The following is a 27819-nucleotide window of genomic DNA, read 5'->3' on the forward strand; positions in this document are numbered from 1 at the left end:
ATGTGAGGCCACAAGATATAACTAACCCAAGTGTTGACCAAATGTTTATCTCATGGCTGCAGATGAAACAAATTCGCTCAGTCATGAGACACATCAGAACTCGCGGCCACAAATAAATCCACTTGAAGGAAACCAAATATGTGTAATGTTCTCTCTGGGACCCGTCCAGGACTCCGTAGCAGCAGAGCCTCGATCAAGGGGAACGTGAGCAGCTTCACAGTTCAGGTCAACTGACAGAGACACGGCAGACGTCGTCGATCACCTGGAGAATTCAACTATCTGGTGTGTCACGCCTGGATCGAGGCCCCTCCCAAAACGCCTCCGCACTGTACCGATACATCAGCGCTGGCCTTCGTTCTCTTCCCCACCCAGAATATGACTAGGAGTGGGATTCCAGACGCGGTGGAATTGATTCTCCAAGTTCTCCTCCCTGGATCCTACTTCACCACTTTTTCTTTTTTTTTTTAAAAGGGTCTGTTTTTCCATTTCCCCTCAGTGAAATCCCTCTTCCTCTCTCTCTCTCTCTCTCTCTCTCTCTCTCCCTCTGCTCAGGTCCAACAGCTGGAGAACTCATCATCACAGGCATCATCTGTGGAAGCCTGCTGCTGGAGCGTCTCCCTGCCAACGCCGTCACTGCCGCCGCCTCAGCCGCTCCTCGCTGCCCCTTTACATTCAGTCAAACAACACCTGGTCCGTGTGTGCCGCGTCCTGACTTGACCATGATTGGATTATCCGAAGCAGAAAAAGACTTCTCAGACAAAGACGTGAAGTTGAAACCACTCCTGGCCAGCACTCTGCCTCCCAGAGGAGGAGAGGGGATCCTCCCAGCTTGATGTAGAAGCTGCTCAGCCCCTGAGTGACCCTCGCTCTCCCTTCGGCAATCACTAATTCAACAGTAGTGACATCATCCCCTGGACTGCACCGGCTTGGACCGGCCCAATTCACCCCCCCCCCCCCCCGGTTCCACAAAAATGACGGGTGCTTTTGAAGCTGCTCTGTCCGCCCCACCCCGACGAGCTGATTCCTCCAGAGACATCCAGCTGTCAGTCACACTACCGGGGGGACAAATCCTTGTGTTTGGAGGTCATGTGATCACACCAGAGATACAGTGAAAGTTTGTTTGCGTGCATGTAGTTAGAAAAAAGGAAAAAAAAGAAAAAAAAAGTCACGGGATCTTAAGCCAGACTGTCTGCATCGCCCCGGGATTTGAACATTCACATGATATGGATACAGCAATATGCTAGACAAGCAGTTGAATGTCGACTTTGACCTCCGGTCACAAACATACAACCATAATCCTAATAGAATTATATCAATAAATATATTTTGGTCACTTAAAAGTTTTATTCATGATTAGCATGTTTGCAGAAGAGTTGTGGATTAGCTTGTCCGAGATCGAGTTAATAAGACACAAAAAAATGAAACTCTCGATCTGATTTAGCGGACGAATGCCTCATACGAGTGGCTGTCGTGTCGGATTACAGTTAAAATTAGAAAAATGTTTTTTTCAAACTTAAAAAAAAAAATCACATTTTCAAAAAGAAACTGTTAAAAGATTATATATTAACAACAGAAGAAGGAACTAAATGCAAATCTAAATAGATAAAAAGGTGGAAATAACATGGCGTTGCCTCTGACTTAGCACATCTGGATCGTTTTAAATAGGTGGCCAAGAGGTCTGTAGTCGACTCAGGAGTCTGTTCAGTCTTTGTGTCTCCCTTCTGCTCATCTTCCTCTTGGAATGCTCACAGATCGGCGTGGAAGTCCTGATGATGCGTTTAAGTCCTCAGGCTTGGAGTTGAAATGTTAGTGTGGTCTATCTGGATTTATATATGAATGTAATTTAAAGGTGTGTGTGTGTGTGCGTGTAAGCGGTGTGAGAGGTGTGTGTGTGTATGTGTGTGTGTGTGTGTGTGTGTGTGTGTGTGTGGAACAGAGAGGGATCAGGAGGCGGCCAGGGCCTTGATCAGGTACAGTTTGTCCCCCTGCTCACTGGTGAAGATGGGAGCCTTTTTGTAGTGTTCGACAAGCTCCTCCATGGAGTTGAACTTGCGCTGTCCGATGCAGTAAAGGTTTTCCTTCAGCTGCACTTTGAAATGCTTGTTCTTGCTCTGCGCCTTCAGGGAGATGGAGAAGTCGTTTGGCTGCAACAACAACGAGACGGAGTTACATCAGGAAGTGCGTTTGCTTTTCATCGTCGAGCTAAATAAATGCACGTTAGCGTGAGCAAATACGTTCGGCTACGCGACGGCGCCGGAGGTAGAGCAGGCTGATCACATCAATACACAAGTACACCATCACTTGCTTCACCCTGCATCCAACTGTGAACCATGTTTGCTACATTCAGTGTGTTGAGTGACTACACGGGGGTACACAGCAGGCGCTGGTTTCTTCTGTATTAGACAACTGTCAGTAAATTGTCAGTAAATCAATATGTATTACATTTTATCATTTTGCAACATGTTGTGAAAAAATGATATTATGGGCTCCTTGTCATTACTCAGCCATTGTCAGAAGATGACAACGTAACTGGGACAAACAGTAGAAGTGGAACCGTCATAGAAGAATGGGGAGAAGTCTTGAGGAATTCCCCTCAGCTGGACGAGTAGGAATAGTTCTTGACGACCAGCAAATGTTGGACATGTTGGTCAAGGCTGCCGAGGGTCAAGATTGGCTACGTCGAAGCTTAGTTGTTTTCTTTTTTTTGGATAAACACCCTCAAGCAAGTGTAAAGTTGCTTCTAATTTTCCATCAATCTTTCTAACGGGACTCTTCAAAGTCCAGCCTTTCATGAGCATGTTTGCTAAAAAACAGTGAAGATGCTACTGACCGATGACTCGCTGTCTCGGATGAGGAAGTCTCCCTCTGTGCCCCTCTGGTTGAGCGCCACCTCCGCCTGGTGGCGCGTCACCTTTCCGTAGTACCACTCCTTCCCTGCGAATCGCCCGCTGCTTGAAGGCGAGATGTAGTCACAGTCAGGTGTGGGTGGCCCAGCAGGCCCCGCTGTGGGTCTATGGGAGGTGGAGTCCAGCACAGTGACGTAGTTCTTAGGCACCAAGCCAAGCTGTCCATCCGCTTTGCGGCACTTCCACCACTCGGGGTCGTTCTCGGGTTTCTCCACCACCTCCATCACCTCGCCCTTCTCAAAGTTCAGCTCCTCATCGTTGCCCGAGCTGAAAGGGTAGAGCGCCTGAACTGTGTGCAGCACTCTGTTCCCGTTCGTGGTGCTGTTCACCACGGCCGCCAGCTTCTCTGTTAGCGATCCAGACGGGTCCCTAAGCCCACCCATGCCCCCTCCCCCCGCCGTCCCATCCACGTCCTCTGTCACGTAGTTGGATGGAAACCAGCCAGACCGTCCGTTGTAGCTGCCGCGCCACCATCCATCGCTGCACTTCTCCATCACCACAACCCGAGTGCCTTTGACCAGCGACAGCTCATCCTCACGCTCTGCAGTGTAACTGAACTTGACTAGGGCGGGCAGGTTGAGATCGTAGAGCCGCTCGCCGTTATCCGCGTACATGTCTGTGTCAGCGTTGGAAGCCGTGTCTCTCATCCCCCCCTTCCTGCTCTTCACCTTCCCGATCCCTGGAAAGAATACCATCAAGGAGAGGCGTTAATGTCTGTGTGTGAACGCTGATTATCAGACATTCAGTTTATTTCAAGCCAGGGGTGGGGGAAAGGGGGGGGGAAGGGGGGGGGGTCCTTACTGAGCACACACACAAAATCTTAAACCTTCCTCTCTTCCACTTCAGAGACACCACAACTTTTGAAAATTCAAGGAAGAGAAAAAAACGAAAGTAATGAGCATTAGCTGATTGTGCTGAAATCCACGGGGGGTTGGGTAAGCGGGGCTAAATATAATTCCTTTTCCATGGTACCCCCCCCCCCCCCAACACACACACTCACACAACCAAAATCCAAATGCATTCTTGAGGATTAAACCAAGGTGCTTAAGAAACAAAAAAGCAATGCTGGTATGGTACAGAAAACACGCTGGATGCATGAAAACCTCTCCTGACGTGACACTTTATGGTTGAATGATATAAAAAAGACACGTCCTCTTGTGAGTGGCCATGTCTGACTAAAGGCTGGCTAAAGGCCTCTGTCGTATTTCATTGTTGCTAATCACATTGCGCTAATCACCTCGGCCGCGCTGACACCTGCAGCTGGAAACCGAACTCCATAGCCAAGAGTGACCCTCCCTTCTTGTTCACCAAGTCTCTCCAGCCACCCCCCCATCCCTTTCAAAGCCCCCCCACTATGCAGATAATTTGACTTCAGTGTGAGGAGATAATTAAGACTTTATCAGGAGAACTGTGTGTTCTCAAGGGTAAATGTCAGCCAGTCATTCATAGTTGTAAAAAAACGATGTATTTGATCAAAAACCCAGTGAATTTATTAGCATAATCTGACAGCCTACAGGGGGATTATCAGATCCTTCAGCCTCTTTTTTTCCCTGGAGTTATGGAGGCTGAGCTTTGGCAGGCCTGTGGTCATCGTCTTACTGGACAAGAATTTCCACTTGGCAGCCTGGCATGCTAACAGTTGTATGAACCCCATGCAGCGCTAGCAGAGGGCGCAGCGGGAAGAGCATGTGAAAAACTAAGAATGCGAGAGTCCACCATTTTGGTAGTTCTTGTACTAATAAGACTGTTATAATCACAGGGCCTCGTAGCCAGACAGGAGTGACCAACTACTTTTGTAAGATTGTTGCTTGCATCATCAAAATTCAGCTGGTTGAAATTACACAGGGAGGCAGGGTGTAGTCTCCGGGACAGCGCCAGTTGATTTACTCAGCAGGGAATGTGTCACAAAAGCCGTACTACTTGAAATCTATTTGACCGCAGATTAATTGTTCCCCCGAGAGGTGTCATGACTCAAGGGGTTGAGACTAATTTCATGGTAGCACCCAAGAGTCCCGCTTCAAATTGCTTCCAGGTAGACCCTGTTATTAGTCGCACCACTGCAGATAAGTACAGACTCCAGACGGGGTGTTAAGAGCTGACGTCTCAACGTGGAGGTTAGGTCTAGGTATGCCTCGCCGCGGTCTCCAAACATGTCGCAGAGCAATGAAGAAAAGACACATGAAAGTATTGCAACCGGAGTACGACTTCACCATTTCTCTTTTGCACTGCCAAACTCTAAATCCATGGCAGCTAGAATATCAACTGCAAGCAGATTGAAAAAAAATAAAATAAATCATGAAACGTGCTCATGCAGGTGCAAGCCCCAGGATGCGACTCCGGCACCGTTGGAAGTGACCTACTTAACTCCAAACAAAGGTTGGAGGTCAACCCAGCATAAATAAAGCATCTTTTTAGCGCTGGTGGAGGACCGGGACAACTTCAGATCTGATCTCTCGGGCCAGGGGTTCAGGCGTTATCAGCGTCCCTGTCTGGGATTTCATGTGCCGCGTCCTGCTGCAGTCACGTGGAGGCTTTGCATTAAAAAAACATGCAGCCAGAGACTTGTGCATTTGACTAGATGCTCAATCTAGCTGGCAGAAGTAAAGGGAAGTTTGGCTATTTGCATGTGTAGCTGTGGGCTGGTGACGGTAGGAGATAGGGTTTGATTACTGAGAACATCTGTGGTCGATCATTTGTTGTGGCTTTACAGCTGACAACTGCCCTGTGAGGCAGCATTTATTGAGAAATTAAATGAGACTGAGTCGCTGTTTGGTTTTGGGTTTTTTTTTGCTGAGCATCGGTTTGATATTAGGAAACTTTGGAGCTTTTCTAAATGCAGACAACTGTAAGACATGATGTGAAACACGTTTGGCACACAACCTGAGGTCACGCACCTCAGACAGGACTGTAGTTGTTGTGGCAGACGTCACTGCTTGTTAGGAGGACTAAAGCTGAGAATCTTTAAATTATGGGACAAGCAGCGGCACTGCACCAGCAATAGAACTCAGAAGTCAGGGGGGGAAAACACAGGGTCCGAGTCGGTGAAGAGCGAACGGATTGGTGTGACTGGGAAATTGTCGGTCAGACACTGGCAGCTTCCCAGTGGGGCCTGATCAATGTGGGACTTTTGGGGCCAAAACTGATAACGGGGGTGTCTGAATTGTTACACACCTATTTTGTTGGAAAGTTTCTCCACACAATTTGATATGAACTTTATGAAAAACAGTCGTCTATCACTCTGACCACTGCAATATGTGGAATTTAACAGTGATTTCATGTAATCTGTTTTTGTTTGTTTTTTAAAATTTTTTTATTTTGTTGACTGCCACGAAAACGCAGTCATGTGGGAAGGTGGAAAATTTCCTGGTCGGAATTCCGCGTTGCCCCCTGACGCCTTCATCACAACAAAGCCGTGTGAGGAACTAAAGGGAATTTATTGGTACATAAAAAGATGACAACAGCCAGAATCTGCTTTTTGTGCCCTAAAACACTATCACGAAAAGGAAAAAGTGCACACAAACGTAGGTTACATACAAAGTTATTCAACAGATGTATGTACTGGTTTGTGTGGATGTACGGGAGTAAAAGAGGAAACTCCAAAATACACCCTCCTTGAACCCCAACACGAGCTGAGGAGTCACGATCCTGCCTCTTTGCTTTCACTTGATCTCTACCTAAATGGAAGCAGGAATTCGACACAAGTCGTACACGTGCATACGTGCAGTTGTGACAGCCGAGTGTTTCCCCTGTAACCCACCGGTCGTGACGCTACTCTGCTGCTACCTGGGAGCCGTCTGCAGAGGAGAAAACTATTATGCACTGGAAACTTTTTGCCGCTTCGACGTCAGATGCTTTTTCCTTTGTATTTCCTAAGAGAAGGATGCAGGGGAAGGAAATCGCGTTGGGCCAAATGGCAGTAAATCCATGAGAACAATGACAACACTTGTGTTAAAACCCCTCCACAAAACAACTTCACTTTCTGCGTACAGAAGAGGTGAAACAGCAGGGAGGAGAGGAAAGTGGTGAGGAGTTTATTCAGGTACCAGTGACAGTCAGGAACTAGTATTTGTTTTTAACAGTGGCCTCCCTCCACTGGCCAGTTGTCCATTGTCTGCCAGGGCCCTTTCGACCCCTCGGCTTCCCTTCATTCCACAGCTCTTCCTCTGTGGACGACAACACCCCGCGTCAGCTTGTCTGACAGTGCCTGTACATCCCCTTACATGAACTGCAAATGAAATGGCTTGCTCACTCCTGAAGAGACACTGTAACATTTTAGTGCCCAACGTGTGTAAATGTGCGAATGGGCGTCGAAAAGCAACACGTAGCCAACTTTAACACTCCAAAAAGGGGCTCTATGAAGGTGTTAGCTCACATTCTCCAGACACATGACACGACATCACAACCCTAAGCTACGTGGTCTAGTGCGAAAGCTTCACATTAAATGTAATTAAGAGTGACTCGATGCATTCTTCAGAGGGGATGCTTGCCTTTAAAGCTACGGCTGCAAACCTAGCTGGCTGACAGCTACACAGGAAACATGCAAACTCTTTCAACTTCAGCCGTCCCAGACATCAAAAGCAGGCAGCCGTCATCTGTGATAGAGCGAGAGGTAAGAGACATGGGTTTTACTGCTCTGGATAGCACAGCATTACAGTCTGGGTTTTATCATACAGACCGTAATAATTATAATAATAATGCAGCCACCTGGTTTGGTCCCCAATTCTGACAAAAATGGACATTTCTGAAATCCCTGAAGTTACGAATGAAGCCAGGTATCACTGGAGCCACTGAGATGGGAACAGATATCATTTCTGGCCAAGAAAAGGTGTCTGTTTGAGAAGTAGATGGCACATTTTCTATTTTCTGAACATCTAATATCACATAACTGAATAAATGTTTATAAGTTATGTGGGTGTAAGATAAGAATGTTTTAAGCTGTCGATACTGTGCAGCTATAGTTACATTTGCACATCTATATGAGAAAAGTATGAACCCTGGGATTAGCTCATGAAACCTGCTAACGTTGTAGTCACATTTTCACTGGAATTTTGTGTTCCTGTTTATGATATTTCTATTTCAAAGTCTGATAAAAGATCCGCTCTTGACAATGCCTTGAAAGCTGTGACTGACTCGTTATATTAATAGATAACTAAGAAAGAAATAGATTCATTTGAATTTCTCATTTCCTGGTCCAGCAGCTGAGGAGGTTTTTTTTTTCTTCTTCTTCTTTTTTTTTGGACGCGTGAACCAAACACCTTCACGATGTGAAAGAACATCATTCATTTTGTTATCATAAAAAAGGACCCAGACATATTGTGATACACTTTTAAATCTATATACTGCCAACCACTACACACACCAGGTCAATTATTTGCTTTGGGGTGGAGGTTGGCGTTCCTCTACGTGGCGTTAATCCAAAACTCCTGCTGGGAGACTCGATTAATCCCAGCACCACTGCAATCCCCTTAAATTACTGTGGACTATGAGGGATGCTGGACAGCAGACGTGGATGTTGCTCCAGCTAAAGGCTTTTTTGGGGGGGGGGGGGGGGGCGGTTCTTACATGAGCAGGACAAATGTCTGTCATGCTTGTTTGGGGGTCAGACTATCACTCTGGGGTCCTTGCAGGCACAGCCAGCTTTGGTAGAAGGTAAGATTTTTGGTGATATGCAGGAACTAAAAGGCCTGTGATGATTCTTACAGCAAAACACGTGGAGCCGGTGCTTATTTTGATGTAATAAAAGCCTTCGTAATACCAGACTCTCCTTTCAGTATGACCACTTTGTTTTAAGTCATAAATATACAGAGCAAATGCAAATATAAATTGCAGACCACCTGCTGCGCCATCCGACCAAAGCCGACCGCGTCAATATGACATCCCACGTGCCTGGTCTGTTTAGGTTTTTTTTGGTGCGTTCTGCCAGGCCTGAAACAACATCGAGGGGAAAGACTGTAATCACTGTAATCTGTAGCAGTTGTAGCCCATTAAAGCTGCCTTTACATGGAGAAAAAGGTCCAGTGACTTGATGCGACCATACACCAAGACGGGAAGACGGAGAAAAATCTGACATCCTCAGACTGTGTGTCATGGTCAAGCGTTTGGGGATCATTTCCCATCCTGCTCCTGGCCGATAAAAGGTGATGATGTCAAACTGCATCATTTCAACAGACTGATTTCAAATTTTCAGCATGACTTATCACCAAAATGGACAAATGTAATAAAAGATGGTCTCTTGAGAGGGAGGACTGGAGCAGCCCAACCCTTCCATGTAGGACATTCAGCTTTTTCTAAAAACGTGTTCTATCATCCATCAACGCACCAACAACTCAACTCTCTTCACCAGGAGAGCCGTTGGAAAACAAAGCAGCCTGCCAGTGCCAGAGGAAAGTGACAACAAATGAGACTAAAAAACAGCAGTACGACCTTCTGGGTTACGACCAATGTAGCGAGCTAATCTGAGGGATTGAATCAACTGTGTATTTCCTGTGACGTATTTTTAAACTGCTTTGGTAAAATGATAAAGTTAAATGGAAATTATGGCCCTGGTCAACCCTGGCATTAACGTATCTCAACGTCTTGAGTGACCACTTATGATCGGAGCCAACTGGCAGCCATGCATTCAAAACAAAGGTAAATCGCATCTATCTAGACTTTTCTAAATGATCAGGTGTAATAATCTGCACGTGTTCACACCAGGTCTTTTTTTTTTTAATAATCTTTTTATTAGAGCTTTGTTCTGAAAGTTAAAATGGTGCCACACAGCATGAACGTCCCTAAAAATGTAATCCCACTTTGACCAGAAAGTTGATGTCAGCTTTCTGTAGTTTTGACTTTTTTGTTTTTTTAACATGGCGCTTCGGACACATTTGTCAATGTCAAAGAAAACAAGTGCTGAGGTTTGATACCCTGCTTGACTCATGACATTGAAAAACAAGGTTTGATTGGAGGGCCGGACAGCTGATCAATTTTCTAGTTAAGATTTTGGCCAAAAGTTATGAAAAACAAGTAAATCATTCATTTCATTTTGCAGTGAGTACTTGTCAAGAAGACCTCTACTTTGTTAAGATAGTAAACTGAATGGCTTTAAAAGGCATGACCAAGAGCTCTGGGAACTTCAGACAGCAATGTCACCGAACAATTAATACATTGATTTAGAAAGTGGTTGTGGGTTTAATGTTTAACATTTTCAGCCCATGAGACCATTAAATTAGATAGAATGTGGGAAACAGTACTGTAGTTGTTTCCACTGCTGTAATGAGCTAACACTGGCGACTAACAATATCACGTCTTGATTCCTTTTCAGCTTTTCTTAGTGGCACTTTGAGACATTCCTCACAAGAAAAACAACATATCTGGCTGAGTGACACTTAATCTTCACATTATGTCTTCTGCTTTTTTTGCTCTCTTTGAGGGAAACGCTGAGAGACTGCCACAAAATCCAACAGACAGACCCCCGCACAATGATTCAACTTCCTCCTAACTTCTCACTTCCTCTCTGGCCGGCTCTCTTCCAATGCTCAGGGAGAAATGTGGCTCAAATTAGAGCTTCCGCTCGCTGGGGAGGCTGAGAAACAGGAAAAACAGAGGGAGGGGAGCCAGAAAGAGACCGAGAGCTCTCACTTTACAAAAGGGTTTGTTAGCTCATCTCTACCATTTTATAGCCTCTTGATCCTTGTGTTCAGGCAAGTCAGTGGACTCGTGTAAGTGGGGGAGATAGGCAGAGATAGGAGATACCGCTCAACAGTTACAAGGCGAGATTACAGAGAGTGAGTGCGTGAAAAAGTTGGTGTGTAGCTGTTTGGTATCAAAAACCCACGGAGTTGCTGGGGGAATGACATTCTTCTGATAACTGAGTGAGGTGCACGAGATGGGAGCCTGGGTCCCATCAGTTGGGATAGACCCCTTCCTCCCCTCCACACAATGAGTACAGTGTTCTACATGAGCACCCCACGTCTCTTCCACTGTAGCTCTTGACTGGCGGGTGGTGGCGGCGGTGGGGACCCTCCCAGAATAAGTGAGCTCGCCTTCAGGGTAGCATAAAAGAAAACAGACTTCAGCTATGTCTTGAGATACTCCTAAACAGGGTGAAGAGGGGGTCTTCAAGCATGATAATGGAATCCACTGAGTTGCAGCCCACTCACTAGGCCAAACGCAAGAGAAAAATGGAGTAGGATTACTGGTGTGTATGAGTGTGTGTGTGCGTGTGTGTGTGTGTTTAAAAGAAAGAGGCAGAAGATTTGCTGAGGCAATTACAGGCTTCTGCTCAGCAGAAGGCTTTTCAAAAGCATATCCACCCAGTCTTTGCAGACGCTCACAAGACACAGACTCAAAAGCTGTTAGGACACCCTCTCCCCCACTCTGGGAACGCAAAATGTTAGTCCCAGCCTGATCCAAATATGACACATTCGTTTGGCTAACTAGAAGCTTCTACCGTCTTACTACTTAAATGGAAAATAAGACGAGAAAGATGGAACTGCACAACCAAAGAGAAAAAAAGAGGGAGCTCAAACTTAAGACACGGGACACTCTGGAAAACAAACAAGCCTAGAACAACTGTTAGAGCCCAAAGAAGACAAGGAAAAGGTTAAAAACTCACGAAAGAAATGTTTGAATAGGTTAGCCATGTCCATTTTGGGCTCGCCGTCTCTCCCTCTCTGTATCTTTCCCGGCCCCTGCTCTCTTCCCACTGCAGCTGTAGAGTTATTCCATGTGAACACCCAGAGAGCTGGGCAGATAGCAGAACAGGGCGGCCCACTCCTTAACCATGTGATCGGGCATAACCAATGAGAGCGAGGGACAGAGAGGCCTCCAGCTCTGGAGTACAGAGGCCTCATGGAGAGGGAAAGAAGGAGGGGGGTAAGCTCAGAAAGAGAGAGAAGAAGGAAAAGGAGATGCAAGAATGGAGATAGAGAGAAAGTAGAAGAGCTACTTCATCAGTATTTAGTGGCACACTGATAGAACTCGACTAAATAGACACCCAATGAATCGGGGGATGGGGCAGTGGAATAGCTGAGTGAGTCAGTGACTACTCATGTCACATGACTGCAGTTGTTTGTAGAGACACACTCATAACTTTACAACAAACCCAGGAAACACAAATTCTCAAACACACACTCACACACACAAAAACACAACCATCTGTAGGCAGGATCATACCCTCACACATTCTTTCAGACGATGACACTGCTACACACCCAGCAACAGGATTGTTGGGAAAAATATATACGTGTTAAAAAAAAAAAGAAAATGGAAAAGGTCTTCTCTCTCTCACACACACACACACACACACACACACACACGCACGCACACACATACACACACGCGCGCACGCACATATGACAGTGTGGTCATCACATCAGGTGGCTTTTCCTCCACACAGAGGCACAAGGACAAGCAGAATCACTCACAATGCTCTACTTTACTCAGAGCTTAAAAAAGAGTTGACATGAATGTGGTGTATTTATTGACAGCCTTTCTATGATTGTATTAGTGGTTTACAATCCAGCCTGCATTTTTCAACTCATGTATTTCATTAGTGTGTTAGTTTATTGGGTGTATGAATGCCTGAGAGTGTGTTTGCATGTGGATGAGGATGTCTGCGTGTGTGTGTGTGTGTCAGTGCAGCTGTTCACCTGAGGTTATTTGATCAACCGATGTAGTGACAGGTGGAGAAGTTGTTGGGGAGGCTTGTGGCCGTGTTATATGACCACATAGTCTCCCCTTCCAGCCAGAAACACACACACACACACACACACACACACACACACACACACAAACACACACACACTACAGGCCAAAAAAGACTGGTAGGGCTTCAAATGCAGCAGTTAAACCATTCATATACTTTCATATTAAAGAAAGTCTAATTGAGGACATGATTCCAAAGTGCAAAAAATAGATGTATGAGTTGTATAAACAGTTCACAGCGCTGCCTGAATGCCACCAGACTCTTCTGATCACACAAACAGCAGAGGAAGAAAAAAACAACAACACTGCAGCTAACAGGAAGTCAATTCACGTGGCCAGCAGATAAATGTTTTGCAAACACCGCACAGTGTGAAACAGCTACAACTTGATGACACACTGTTGGTTGGCTCTCTCAAGACTTCCTCCTTTCTTTTTAGTCCTCAGAGGACAGAAGAAGCCACTTTGGAGCACAAGGCCAGCTGGCAGAGGTCACCCCACACAGGAGGACGTCATCACCACATCACATTTGAACAAAGGAGACATTGCTCTTTTGTCAGGCTCTCGAGTGGAGTTTGATCTTCAAGGTATGAGGGTTGTTGTTTTTGTGAACACCAGAGGCAGGCTTACACAGGGCACACGCACTACACGATAAGAGGAATGATACAGGGTCGGGATTTGGGTCCCCCAACAATCAGGGGTGTTCGACTCAAGGCCGATTATCTGTACAGAATGTTTGGTAGTTTAAGGGGTCCGATCTGAAGCTTGCATGGTTTTATATTTAAGATTTTAAATTGAGATAATAACATCACTTCCTTAATAGCCAATGAGAAAGTGGTCACGAAGCAGCTGAACATGTAGTCATGTAACGCTATACATTGTAGCTCTTATGGCTAACATTCGCCAACACAATGTACAAGCAGTGCTATACACTATACCCCTTCAGGCTAACATTAGCTAGCCTGTTAGCATGCCTGCCTTCAGAGTGAAACGCATCTTTGAAGATTCTTCTCCTACGTGATGCCACCAGATTTAAAAATCGATAAGGATTTCAAACTTCTGGTGTGTGCGGTCTACTTTAGGTTTAGTCTAGCTATACAAGAGATTTTAAGAATAAAAGTTCCTGATAATGAGAGTATTTCAACACCATTTTGTGGAAAAAGTGTTGTGCACAATGACCTGGATCGACACGATTCAACTGTCACTATCATGGCTCTTTGCTACAAAACTTCATCAACAATGCAAGAAGTCACATCTCCAAAAGACTCAGAACAAAGATAATACCTGCAAAATATCCTGATGTACAACCTTTGACAAGCTGTTTTTTAATGAGATCTGAGCCCAACAAACACAGCAGATGTCGCCAACAACCCTGACTCACCTATCACACTCCTGACAGAGACAGCGGCGCCGTGCAGAGCTCCACACACTGGAGATTACAAAAGAGAAATAGTGGTCGACCGATATGGCTTTTCAATTGCTGATGCCAATATTTTGACAGCAGGTTGGCCGATGACCAATAAATCATGCCAATATTTATTATTTTTTTGCGTCTGAAAAAAATAACACCACTTGTAAAAATGAGAAAATTAGTGAACTTCTCACTGAACTATCAAAAAAAAAAGGAGAAAGAAACAATTCCATTATTTCATGTACATTACACTCTAATATACATTGCACTGCATCCACTGATTCTAACCTCAAATTCCCACATCGGCCGATATTAACTGGCTGACTGATAAATCTGTCTACCACTGACAGAAAGCATCAGAGCCTGAAATAATGTTAACATTTGATGAAAACGGATAACCATTAAATGGTTAACTAGATGAATAGCCGGGCTAGAGGGCTGGTATGTCAAACTGGATGCCGGAGGTCAAAGTTCTGTATCCCAAAATGAGCATGAATGTCTGTCACCAAGAGGAAAGAGGTGAAGACAAATGGTAGCCTTGGCTTACATACACGCGGTTGAACAGTGCAGTTGCAAATGGCAGCGTTCAGAAATATGACTGTTGTGTTGACAGCACCTTTGCTACATTAATTCTTGTCGTGTTCGAAGTGCAGAAAGAAGTCTTCGGTGATGACCCACACATTAAAAGGGGCAGAGATACTGAACACAAACTAGACTGTTGGAGAAAATCTCTCAAGTTCCTCCTTACCTGATAAATGCTTCAAGGGAAATGGATAAATACCTCTTTTTTCTTCAGACACAACAGCAAATGCACTCCACTCAGACAAGAAGCTTCAGTCTAAGTGCACGAAGAGAAAACAGTAGCTTTGAGAGGTTCAACCAATCAGATATCAACCTGAGACCACCTTCCAATGGTGCCTCAACCAAGATGCCGCAACAATGTGGTCAAAAAATCAAACAGTGGTATGACCCAGATTACAACGCGCTCTCGCTCTGAACAGCAATTGTAGATGAAACTCAAAACAAACCAACCCACACTGAAAGAGTTGTGTGGGAGTGACAGTGGATTAATGTCTTTATATATTCATCAAGCAACTTATATTTTTTACCGAGTGTGTCTTTGAGATTCTTGACAATAGAGGCTTTCCTGGCACTGTTTTTCCGCTCCACGTAGTTTGAAGGCACGAAGCCTGTTTTGTTGGTGGCATTTCGAACCCTCCACCAGGATTTGGAGTCATCGAGGAGCCAGAGGCGCTCGTTTTTCTTGATGTCCAGCTCCTGGTCCTGCTGGGCCATGTAGTCAAACTTGGCAATGACAATCACCTCTTCCGTCATCTTGCGCTAGTGGCACTAGTGGAGAGATGAAGACAGGGAACAGATGTGAGCATGGAGGATATTCATAAAATTATATAACAAGTATTCATATAATTAATAAGTATTTTTAAAATGCTGTAAAAAAAATGTATTAGCTCTACATTCCACAACTTAGAATGAGAACACGCAAAGATACTAAAACGGCAATGGCATGTAAAAATACTTGTAATAGTTTACTGTAACAAAATAAATGGGAAGAGGTCCAGAGAAATGAGTGGTTGATAAAAAAAAATAAATAATTGGAGACCCCAGACATAACAGATTTCTAATATTTGAATCACAAACTCCCAGACACTGGACCACACACTTGGTGTTAATACTAACTATTGCAGAGTTGCGATATCAGGGAATTGTAATCTCACAGAAGCTTGTATGATCCAACATGAGTTGGGGTATCAACAAACATGGAAGCGGACAGTCGCCGTACGTATTCCAGTAGTAAGTCACGGCTGAGAACACAGAATCAGAGAAGCGTATACAGTGTGTGGCACAAGATGGAGATAAATTAGAAAAATAAAGTTTGACTCTCTCAAGGACGGCTGATGCTACTGCTAGAAGCTAATGCACCATCACTCTCCATCCAGCTCACTTAAAGTTCCCTTAACCATGTGAGGTATGAATATGTATATGTGTGTGTATGTATATGTGTATATATATATATATATATATATATATAAATAAAGGAATACACAGTGACCATCCAGGCATTAAAATCCGCAGCCCTAATGTGAACAATAACAAAAACATTTAGCATGCCTTCTCAACAACCTTCTAAACTAAAATATTTGGGCTTCTTTAAACCAAAAGTATCCATTTTCTCTCTCCGTTCATATTTCTTCCTCTAGCAGTTTGTTTCAGACACAATTATATACGAGACACACCATGAGTAAATTTAGAAAATGTGACTGGAATTAGATATGGCTGTACCTGTACTGCATCAAAGCTGAGAACTTCAAAGGCTCTAATACTTCACTGCTGGCCTAGAAAAAGAACAAAAACAATGCGGGAAAATTAAAAATGATGACTTCCAAAGATTTACCCCAAAGACTGCTCAGAGACATGCATCTGTTTTCTGTTTTGGGGGTCTTAACTGCTAAAAACAACCCAGCCACTGTTCACATTAGCTACATTACAGACATCGTTGACAAGAGGCGTACCATGTCATCCAAATAGGACACGGCGAGGCTGAAATCCTGAATAAATGCCAGCTACCATTTCCACAGTTTAGTCTCTTTTAGAATAATTCCTCCCACCGCCAATTGTATTCTTGAAATAACAGATATAAATGACTATTCTTTCCAGTCTTCAACAGTAGGAGCTGCCAGAGCGTGGAGCGCATCAGAATACGCATTCTTCTGTAATTTACTGACAGGATGATTTCCTCTCAGGAGCCGTCCAACGATTCTCTATTGTGGTACATCTCAAATATGAGCCATGGGAGCCAAGAAGATGGCAAAGATTACTGTGTTAGTGTAGTGAAGGGCACTCTGTGTTGCTTCCATCAGTGAGAAGAGTGCTCACACTGATCATCATTTTAAATTTAGCACAGGCCTAGTAATATTCCCTAAGTGTGCAGCCCTATGCAAAAGCTAAGTGTATGTGAATAATATCACAAGCCCGGCGGCCTCATCATCTGCAGTGTTGCTCGTCACAAGAACTCTGATGTTCCCTAGGCGTTCTAAAATTACACAATATATTTGACAATAAGCACATTCACTGAGTGGTCTTATGACTCACAGAGCCATCGGCAACACTGCAATGCTACGCTAAGGTTAATGTGGAGGATGCTTGGGTCAAGGCTGATGCAGTGAGGATCCATTCAAACAGCTGATTAGCAGCTCTGATGTCATGGGAGGAGTTCTACCTTTCAACCTCCTGACTGACACGACGGAGCAGACACTGACCTCACTGATCCTAGTTTGCATTTGAAGCGGTGGTGTGTCGGTTTGGGCTGCAGCTGGCCTCCAGATAGGCCCAGAAACTGATCTTTAGGTAAACACGAGAGGCAAAGGGAGCCCAAACTCATTTTCAGGACGATTAGCCATGAGGAGTAAAATAAATAAACATAAGAGGAGGTAGAACAGATTTTTCTGGAGAAAAAGTTAAGATGTTGGTGAGATTTTTATCATTTCAGAAAACCTCCTTGTTGGATGGAGTCATAAAACCACAAGTGTACAGCCAACACTAAGAAGTGTAATATACAAATCCGAAACTGGCTTGGCACTTCCTGGATTTGGAGAAGGGGGGCAGCTGTGGTCTGGGATATTTTCCCCCCACATGGAATCTTGCCGTCTTCTTTACCAATGAACACTGGGGTGTATACTGTGGTTTTATCTCATAGCATGTTATTGCCTGCTCCTTTACCAGCTCTAATTAAATTAATGAATACTGGGAGACAAGTAAGGGAGTGGCACACAAAAAGAAAGTTGATTTACTTTCTTCGAGTGCTGCCTTTCACCAAGACAAAGACAACAATCTGTCCACTCCCTGGGCTGGGCTGGATTATTGCCGAAGAGGCTGATGAACTCGTGCTCCTCTCCCTCTTGCAACATTTATCCACATCCCTCCCCGGCTATCTGTTTTGCTCGCTTTTCTCTCAATGACAGATTCATCAATGTAGCAACATTTCTCTCTCAGCTCTCACTCACTTTCAGACAGCATACTGCAACTCAATCTCATGTCTTAAAGCTGCTATCACCCCCCCCCCCCCATACACACACACCTAGGGTGGCTGAGTACCTCGACAGTGACTTACGACAGTGCAGATGTGAAGGAGGATCAAAAAGTTAGGCGACAGATGCTCAAAGCTAATCGCTCAGCTGCAGACTGAGCCAAGGCCACTTGCCGCTCCAAAGCTCTAAATGCGAGGTCAGACAGGTCAAACTGCTCAAATGGAGAAAAATACACACTCCATTTACCCCACTGCCTGACAGAATTTACACACACAAAAAAAAAAAAAGACCACTACCCTTCCCACAGTGAACTGTATTGCAAAATTCTCATTTCATGTTTGTTCCTGCCAACGTTTGTTCCGTTACAAGTCTTTTCTTCAGCTTTGTGTTCACCGATCAAACCATGGAGGAGATTTGGTCAGTATTAAGGTCATAGTAATGTCACTAGCTTCTGCAATACCACCCCCTTTTGGACATTTCTGAGCATCAAAAAGCATGAAATGTGTATCAATGTTGCTCGTTGATTTGATCTTTCAAGCTTATCTGTGATTGTTCAGAAAAGCCCACACAAAGAGAGAGACAGCTGGTCAGAATTTGTAAAGTTCAAAGAAAGCTGTTACTAATTAGGAAAAGTGTAACAAATAACTGCTATCAGTGACACGATGACTAATAATGTAATATTTACAATACGATATCCTAAATAATCACCGTGTAATCTTCTGACAGATGAGAAAGTTATATTCATCCTATTAAAAATAAGGTTATATATAGTAAATTGCTTCATGGTAAACGCATTCAACCGCAAATATTACATTTATCTTAAAGTGGACCTATTGTCCTTTTGAGACGGCAGAAAACTGAATGTGAAATAGCCCCACTTGTATCACTCCATACAGAAATCTTAGCTACTGAACGCCAAGCAGACGAGGCCGTCTTATCTAGTGCCATAGCAGCAGTTGTGAGTCACCGACAGGTCAGCCAGTGTCTTTATCATGTATCCACTCATGTTCTCAAGAGTGCCAACAGTGTCCCCAACTGCTTCCCATCAGCACGGAGCTACTAGCTGACTGGAATGTAGCGCTGTTGCCACTGCAATGTGTGACTTTCCAGTTAACAGCTTCAGAAAGAGACTCAACTAAAACAAATCAGGGAGGCACAGCAATATCCAACAGATGACTCATGAGACAGATGAGAAGAATTTCATCTGATCTATTATTGAGATAATAAAGAAAATAAAGCCTGCGAACCAAACCAAAAGGTTGCAGAAACACATCTTAATGCTGACTGCCAACAATCTGCAATAAAATAGAAGTAATCTCTTGCAACTCGATACCGTGGCATAGCCAGTGTGACTTCACAGTTGCTGTGTACTTTTTGAAGCCGGATTTAACGCCAACCAATAGGAACCGCTATGATGTTTAACCTGGATGGTCCAAAACGCAAGCAGTCAAGGGAGGTCACACCATGGTGGGCCAAACTGCAAAGAGAATGCATTTCTGGATGAGATGTCAAAGCTAAAGGAGACTTTTATAGTCTTTGAATCTAAGTCAGCGAGGATGCCGCTTGCTACCTTGTTTGCGAGATGAAGCAAAAGGTTTACCGCAAGAAAAGTGATTGCAACCACTTGTCAGGAGGCCTACCATGACCTGCCATATCAAAGGGGGGGCATGGATAAATCAATTTTTCTCCCTTAATGTACACTCGAACAGTAGTCAAATTAAATAGCCTTATAAAGCTAAAATTATAGCTTGACTGCAACTGTGCATGTAAACCCAATGGCTGCCAATGAGGGTGAACATGCTTGCATTGCGATACATGTTTTGAAAGGATCCCGAGCGTTCCAACAGAAACCTTATCAGAGCTAAGAGCTTGTCGTCGCAACAAAGCTGTATAGAAGGAATATGGAGCACCAGCAGCCAGTCACTTAAGAAGCAGGTAACCAGATGAGATGAAACATCCCAACCCTCACAGCAACTACACGCCAGTGGTCTAACAGAGATGCAGAATGCTACTTTGCGAGCTATATTACCACATCCTGCAAGTCTACAGCTGGAGCCACAGCCCTGTAGTGTCTCTCTCTCTCTCTGCCAACTTAAAAAAAAAAAAAAATTGACTGGAGCTCAAGTCAAAGAGCACCCCCAGTGGCCAATGTGGTAACGTATTTCTGAGGGATACTGGAGATCTGCATGACAAGGAAAATAGCTTAAATTCTACTGGTTTTTAGTAAAAGGCCCTGACCCTTTTATTTTATATGAGGTTGTCAGCAGAAATGACATCACAACAACTGTGCAAGTTAAGTAAGCTGCTACTACTACTACTACTACTACTACATTTACTGTAGGACAAAATAGCGTACCAGTGCTTGGCCGGATTGCTGAGGCATTGAGACAGCAACAGCATGAGCTCACAGAGGCAGACAGTAACCTAATCCCTGTGACAGCCTGCTAAAATCACAGGGCTCTTGCCCTCTGGAATGTGCTCTGTATGCTCACTGCTCACTCAGACCCTCTGGCACTGCTGCACTTCCTCCAACTCACACCAAAACTTACATTTTAGCCACAAGGCTGGTCGGCTTCGCAAAACGGACAGCGCGGGACAGTGACGGGACGAATGAATACATGCTTGTGCTCTTTTCACATGGAACCGCAGCGACTAAAACCCATGAGACGGTATCGCATCCCAGTTGTCCTAGATTCTCTCAAAACAAAACAGCAGCATAGCAGCAAAGGGTCATGGGAGACTTGGCAAGCCAGCTGTGAGACAGGAAGTGTGGACACAAGGGTGACCGGATGATGGGAAAGTGATGCAATCTGACAGAGTGCAGGCTTGACCCCCCCCACAGAAGTTAAGATGAGTTCAGATCATTTTTCTTTGCATTGATGCATCTAACCTGATTTATGAGAGGAGAGATCAAGTTCAGGAACAATTGAAACTCTTAGTGTTGCCGGGAGAAACTTGATTTTCCACATTAGTAAACTGTATTTCTTCCATCACCATATTAAAACTTAATTAAGGACAGAGGGGACTGGAGTGTTTTGGAATAAACATGTAGGCTACACTGTGCGAAAGCAGTTGGTTATCCACCCCTCGGGATCACTGTCGGCAGTTTAGAATGGCCTAAAATAGACCGTGGCTCCTGTCCTTTGAGAATTTCCAGAGATTTACTCTCATAACGCCGACCAACAGAGATACAGTTTCACGGTATCTTTAAGGCCAACTTTACATCACAATGTTGATTCAATGCCACTGTTTGTAATATCTGCATTCTTCACTCCAACCCACTGCATGAATATTTAAGAGAGATTTGATCAATATGACACACGGAGGAATCTTATTAATGACAAATACAACACAAATACCTCCTTTGCGGATGTGGAAATTCTGACATTCAAACAGAGCCTCTTATGCACTAAAATATAGTGTATCCAACAGTTAATAAGCATATACTAGCAGATGCTCATGTGGATTTGTACACAAAAAAAACTCAACATTGAACTGATGCAAATGAACAAACATCCCTCGTAAGTATTTCACTTCCTTGATTTCACTTCCCATTTCATTATGTCTGTCTGTTTGCACACACACACACACGCAGCTGAATATAACCATCTGAGGCTGGATGTAACCTATTAATGAAGAGACTTATGCATCTCCAGCTACAATGTGGTTCCTTTTTTTAGTGGCTGGAAAATGGGATAAGACGCCACACAGCAGGAAGTGGCTGAAATACATACAATTTTGTCTAGGTGTCTTAGTGTGTGGATCCGAAAGAAATCATCCACCAAATGCTCTATTTTGTAGTTTACAGCATGTCGGAACAGGCCTGTAGCAGTTGCAAGGAGCTTAACATTATCAGATATAAGCTGTTGAATGGTGTTAAATTAAATACAAGATCACCGGTGTTAACTGAAACTTAGAGGGGGTGAAGAACAGCTGCACTTTTCAAAGTGACACCAGCTTTCTACAAAACACACACCTCCCAGAGATGAGACACCAGTGCTGAATTCATTTATGGTCTCTAATCAGGGGCGGCTATGGGGGGAAATGTGAACGTTAAACAAAAATATACACGTCATTTTCTCAGCCCTCAAAAGCCCGATCAAAGATTTCAATACCAAATGACCTGAACAAAGAGCTCAATGAGTGTTCAACTAAATATGTACACTATAAGTCATTACTATTGTATTACTATTTGAAAAAAAATAAACTAAATATAGGTCAGATACACAATATGATTGCAACCCTCCAGTATTTACTGTAAATAATTTGCAATAGCTGGAAGCAGCAGTCACACCTCTGTCGTTTGTGAAAGCAGACACTGGTACTACATAATACCTCCATATCAAACGGGATCTACTTCCTCAGACTCCACCTAAACTAACAGAGCTCACACATCGGCAGTAATACCTTGCAAGTTTGCTTGAGTTGCTGGTTGTTGACCTGTGTTGCTGTTTGCTTAACAGTTACCAGGTCCAGGCTACACACCCCCCACCCCGACAATCTGGGATGAAGGCAAGAAGAAGAAGAAGACGAAAAAAAAAACCTTCAGGTTACCTCATCAAATACTGAAAGGCTGCAGGGATTTCCCCCAACAAAGTCTAATCCACGTTGACAAAGCAGAGGGATTCAAGACAGCAAGTGTTACAGTACTGGGAAGCTGTTGTGGTTTGAGTACGATCAGGCTCCTTAGCTCCTTGTAGCATTAAGGAGGCACCACACATACAATATCTGACCTCGTACTTTCCTCTGTGCAGCAGCAACCTCGTTGAAAAGGCTATTGTTGCAGTCAAAATAGCAGATCATTTGTAAACCACCAGCTAATAATGCGAGACAGCCTGTAACAAAGGTGAAATGAATACGCTGGCTTCCTTTTTAGTCTTCCTACATCCTGGCAGATATGAGCCCTAGGGTGCTGTCACACTGGGACTAAATAAGCCACTCGGGACTGAAGACTGGAGGAGACACGTGTTGGAACTTGAGGAAGCTGAGACCAGGAGGAATTCCCGGTTGCGTGTTGATGCAACAAGATCAGAGGGTCAACAACACAAGATGTTTGATAGGAGACGGACATTAAAGGTAACTTTTACAGACAGAATGTCCCTTCTATAACTGATAGCTTTTAAAACACCGGGATGGAACTGCTGGCATGTTGGCCTGCACAATTGAATCCGAGGGACATCACTAAACTGCCAAGTGCAATACCTAAATTGCATGAGCTACATTTTAATTTTTAAATTTGAGGCAATATTTGGTTATTAATGAAGCATTGTGGTGTTGGAGATGCCTACAAATCAACTCTCAAAGCCTATAAGGGAACATGGTTGTGTGGTACAGGACCTTGCAGAGAGTGCGTGTGTGTGTGTGTGTGTGCGCACGCGCACACGCACGCGTGCCCTGGCAGACGTTAATGCTTGGCACTAATCCCTCTGAGTCTACAGGATCAGGAAAATAAATGGGGTTGAGGGCAACACATATTGTCACATTTTCTGTTAACAAAATATCACAGAATCACTTCAAAGTGGTTATAATTCCATACTAATTTGAGTGTTCATTTTTTTATATGTGTTTTTAAGCTGACACAGGTAACACACCATCTTACTAAGAAAATACTATGTACTTTGTGAGTGCAGTCAATTCTGCCTGCTATATTTAGAGCTGTTTGAAAGTCTGAACAGGTCTCATACAAATACTGTACCCAGTCGGCGTCCACTCTTATTTGAGTGCTGTACTATACGATGGCTACAAATCTGCAAAAGACATCATGTCTCTCGCTGTGCTGTTTTGTCCGCTTGTGGACAGTAAAATAACTCAAAGCTCTACAGGCTGCACACTGGAAAATAGATATTCAAATATGTTGTGTTTCTTTTTTTGGATGGAATATTCAAATGCATTTTTTTTTTTAAAAGGGATCACGGACATGCAGTTCACAAGAAAAAGTGACAGACATCATCAAAATCAGGAAGTGAGGCGATATTTCCCACACAATCTTGTGAAATAGATTACGGAACCATTTTTTAAAATCTTGATTCGCCCAAATTAAAAAAATAAAAAAATATATACAGCCAAGGACACACTCATTTTTCACAGAGGCTGACGTACTGATCTTGTGCAAAAACGCATGCTTAATCTTCTTGAACACACCTGTAGAGCCAACATGCCACCCATGGACCACCAACTTCATGATAGTGGATGTAACATCAGCTCATCAGTACTAAAGTTACAAAAAAAAAAAAAAAAAAAAAAAAAATCGAGACTCTGTGGAGGAGCATGGTACTACCACAAGTTGGTATTCAGTATCGACTATTGGTTCAATTTGGTTACGCACAGCTTCATCGTATCAAAATGGAAATTCACAGCCACAAGGTTTTAATAGTTTGTCATGGTTAGAAAAAAAAAAAAGCTACACATCCGTATTTTACTTACACCAAAAAAAAAAATCCCACAATGAGCTAATGAAGCAAACCAAGACTGAAACTACAACTACTTTGTTCAAATATGAGGAAGTAAGATTACTTCAAATAAATGATTGCAAACCACATACAGCCTAGATTGTGACATAGGACCAGAGGATTTTCGCCATCTTCTATGCAACATTAACAATGAAGTACTTTGAACAGAGTTCCCCTCCGCATACATTCAGGTGCGTCCCACCCAATGAAACACTGCCATTAACATTATTATGCAGTGATTTCAAATCCGATTGGCTTTTGATTGACGGAACCCGCGGCTCTCGCTTCCCTGTTGATGCTCCTGATCTTTGAGCCTTGAAGGTACAGAAACTGTTTTTTTTTTTGCTGACTATTTGATTATGATTTCATAACAGAGCTGTCAAAAAAAAAAAATTCAGACAACACCTTAAACTGCATGGGGAAACAGGAAAGAGATTCCGTCATGAGATTAAGACAACATGATTGAATGATAATTTCCCTTTTTACTCAAACTGAATACAAACATTAAAAGACAAAATTCCCCCAGTCTGTCATTTGACGAGGGAAATTTTTCAGCCACATTAGTTTTCTGGCTATCATGAAAATGCACAGTTGGTACTTTCCTCGAGGCTGTGGGGGACAGCTTTGGCTGCTGGAGGCCACTGTTAGCGCATAGCTATGCTCTGATCCTACACAGATAGAACCCATCGCTCTACATCCGTACGATTGCCCCCTTGTTATGACAGTCAAAAGAGCCCGAGTCCATGTGGAGGAAGTCAAAAAAAGGCCACGTCGCTGCAGCATCAATATGCAAAGCTCGGGAAAGCTTGAGCATGGTGATCTTTTAAGTAATGGCAGTTATGTCAGGACCTCGCAGCTGATGGGAGTGGGCCCAGTCCACAGGACTTTTAATGGTAATCTCCAGAAACAAGAGGGCCCTCAATGCACAGAGGAAAATTAAATTAAGCCTCCAAGAGAGTCTCGCTGGAATGGGGGTCTCCAGCATCTATCTCTTTCCATCCTCCCTCTGACTCCCACAGCCGACCAAATGTCCCCCTCCCCTCCCTAATGAGAGACTGAAGAGGTCTGTCAGTGTGACAATAATTACAGAAACTATACTATGTGGCAGCTGCACAAGACCCACCCACCCTTTTGGTTTGCAGACACACACCAGCAACACCCCCCCCCCCCCCCCACACACACACACACACACCTCTCAAATAACTGCCATCATACAGTCCTAACCACATGTATCCAAATTTATAGCAGAGATAAAATCATTATTAATCTTTGAAGCAGGACATTTGCAACAAGACCACACACACAGAAACCTTTTAAGAGTTTGCCAACAACGATACAGCCTTATCAGCCATTGTGCTGCCGGAGCGTGGCATTTATTCTGGCTCTGACTGCATAAAGTAGAGACAATGTCAGGGGATAAACAGAGGGGGCAAATATCTAAAATATGTTCGAGAAATGAATGAGTTTTACTTTCACAAGAGCACATTTTCCAGTTTGATGCAAGAAGACATATTATAGCGACAAAGGTTATTTGTGTATCTATTGCAATAAGTGCTATTTTTACATTTAGTTTTTCGTTAGGAGGTCAAACCACTCCAATAATTCTCTGCTCGCATGAGGATACAATCTTTCCTCTTCTGCCATCGGGGTTTGGACTTCAGCTGGGCAACGCATCTGCATGTGGTTGCTCTCATGACATGGGATGAGAAATTATTACAGATCTTAGATTTTGTCATATTGTGATTCACAAAACGTTTTTTTTTTTTTAGGTTTGAACGGCTGCATTAAAGCAAACATGTCCTTTTCATAATTTTACACACTGTTCTGGCTCAATCGACATTCAATCCAACTTACAGATAAAGATCAAAAAAAGGAGTATTGGTATTTTGTGAGGGAATCGAATAGTCCCTTCACCCTGTCACAGTATCCACAGATACTGTGTATCGCCCAGCCCGACTATGCTGTGTTCATTTGGACTTTAAAACGACAGTGACATCATACTCGAGTTCCAGTGGCAGAAGCAGCGAAAATTTATCCAAAAATGTTTGTCACAGCCGTTAGCTGCAACAGCTGTTCTTAAGTTGTATTTCTGCATTTTGAATTGTGATTGTTGGATTCGTCTCTGAGTTGGAAGAGGGGGGTTTCCATTTGAAATTGCCAACTGGGAGAGTCTGACTATCAAGATCAACTGAAAGGCAGCATTTTTTGTTTTTTTTGGCCAACTGGCTTTTGCACAAGGCTTAATATCATATTCAATATTAATCACTATGGAAAATATCACACAGCCCTGGTTTTAAACCGTTATCACACAAACATACATTTGAAACACAGTGACAAGCGTCTAAAAAACAAACTGCTTTTCAGTTTATTTATAGACAACAAACATAAGGATCATGGATCATGATGCTGCAGCCCTGATGTTTATGCTTTCTAAAAGGCCCCGTTAGCTGGCAAACAAGAGGTGGTACATTACAATAATTATCATCCACTGACTTCATTTGTCATTGACGTGAAGGGAACTCTGCATTAATGTGAGGGAATGCCTCCTCCATCGTGACCATGACCAGGCTGGTTGAAAAAAAAATCACAGTACAACAACTTAAGATTTGTGGAAAAACACAAGCATCCTTCACACAACAAGGCGTTCCAGAGACAGTAAATTAATGTTGCCAGGGTTTAAATATATTCGCCATTTATACTTAAGGTAGCCCCGCGACGTTAGCGGGATGCAGTGCAGTTTTTATCTGGGCTTTTATCTACTAACTTATGCTTGACAGCGTGTCACGCCACCTAACTTAGCTAACAGTACCCGGGCTTAAAAAAAAAAAAAAAAAAAAACGAACAAAATAGCTTTAACTTACACCAAACGCTAGGGTCGCGAGCGAAACTAGCCGTTAGCCAGCTGGGTAAAGGTATGTTGACCGTGCTGGCAAGGCGACAACTGGTTTTGTCTGAGTTAACAATTACCGCTAGCCGACGTGTGTTATACGGTTACATGGGTGAATTCAAAGAGCTAGCCTGCAGCCTGTGGAGAGATAGCTTCACATCAGTGGCAGCCCAGATTCATACCCTGCTCGGTCATACAGCACCATGACTTACCTGCTCGCTGATGGCCAGCTTTTCGTATCTCCTTTAGTGTGTTTTTAAATATGTTGTAGTAGACTGATGCACACAATGATATCCAGAATCCAGAATGTTTAGGGTTTGTTTTTTTTCCACGCAAAGAAGCTAGCCTAGCTGATGAGACACAGTGCCCCGTTGGAATAGCATTTCTGTATCAGAGCATGTCATTGCTCAGCAGCAGCGCAGCTAGGCTAGCTGGC

The 27819-nt window shown here is 43.7% G+C and overlaps 1 protein-coding gene across 3 annotated transcripts; it reads right to left on the minus strand.

The window, feature by feature from the left end:
* Positions 1-407: 407 nt before the first annotated feature.
* On the minus strand, positions 408-27815 carry nck1b (NCK adaptor protein 1b). Of its 3 annotated transcripts, XM_086191727.1 has the most exons (5): positions 27596-27815; positions 16303-16355; positions 15111-15351; positions 2831-3585; positions 408-2144 (listed from the first exon to the last, which is right to left on the minus strand). In XM_086191727.1, the coding sequence occupies exons 3-5, from the start codon at positions 15334-15336 to the stop codon at positions 1944-1946; spliced, it is 1182 nt and encodes a 393-aa protein (XP_086047853.1). In that variant the 5' UTR covers positions 15337-15351; positions 16303-16355; positions 27596-27815; the 3' UTR covers positions 408-1943. The 3 variants fall into 3 exon arrangements, with proteins under 3 accessions (XP_086047853.1, XP_086047854.1, XP_086047852.1); XM_086191728.1 differs by lacking the exon at positions 16303-16355 and having other exon boundaries at positions 27596-27814; XM_086191726.1 differs by lacking the exons at positions 15111-15351; positions 16303-16355; positions 27596-27815 and adding an exon at positions 11503-12559.
* Positions 27816-27819: the final 4 nt, after the last annotated feature.

The sequence above is a fragment of the Aulostomus chinensis genome, chromosome 21, assembly GCF_037954235.1.
Source record: "Aulostomus chinensis isolate RoL2024-O1b breed Wild chromosome 21, RoL_Achi_v1.0, whole genome shotgun sequence".
NCBI classification, from domain to species: domain Eukaryota; kingdom Metazoa; phylum Chordata; class Actinopteri; order Syngnathiformes; family Aulostomidae; genus Aulostomus; species Aulostomus chinensis.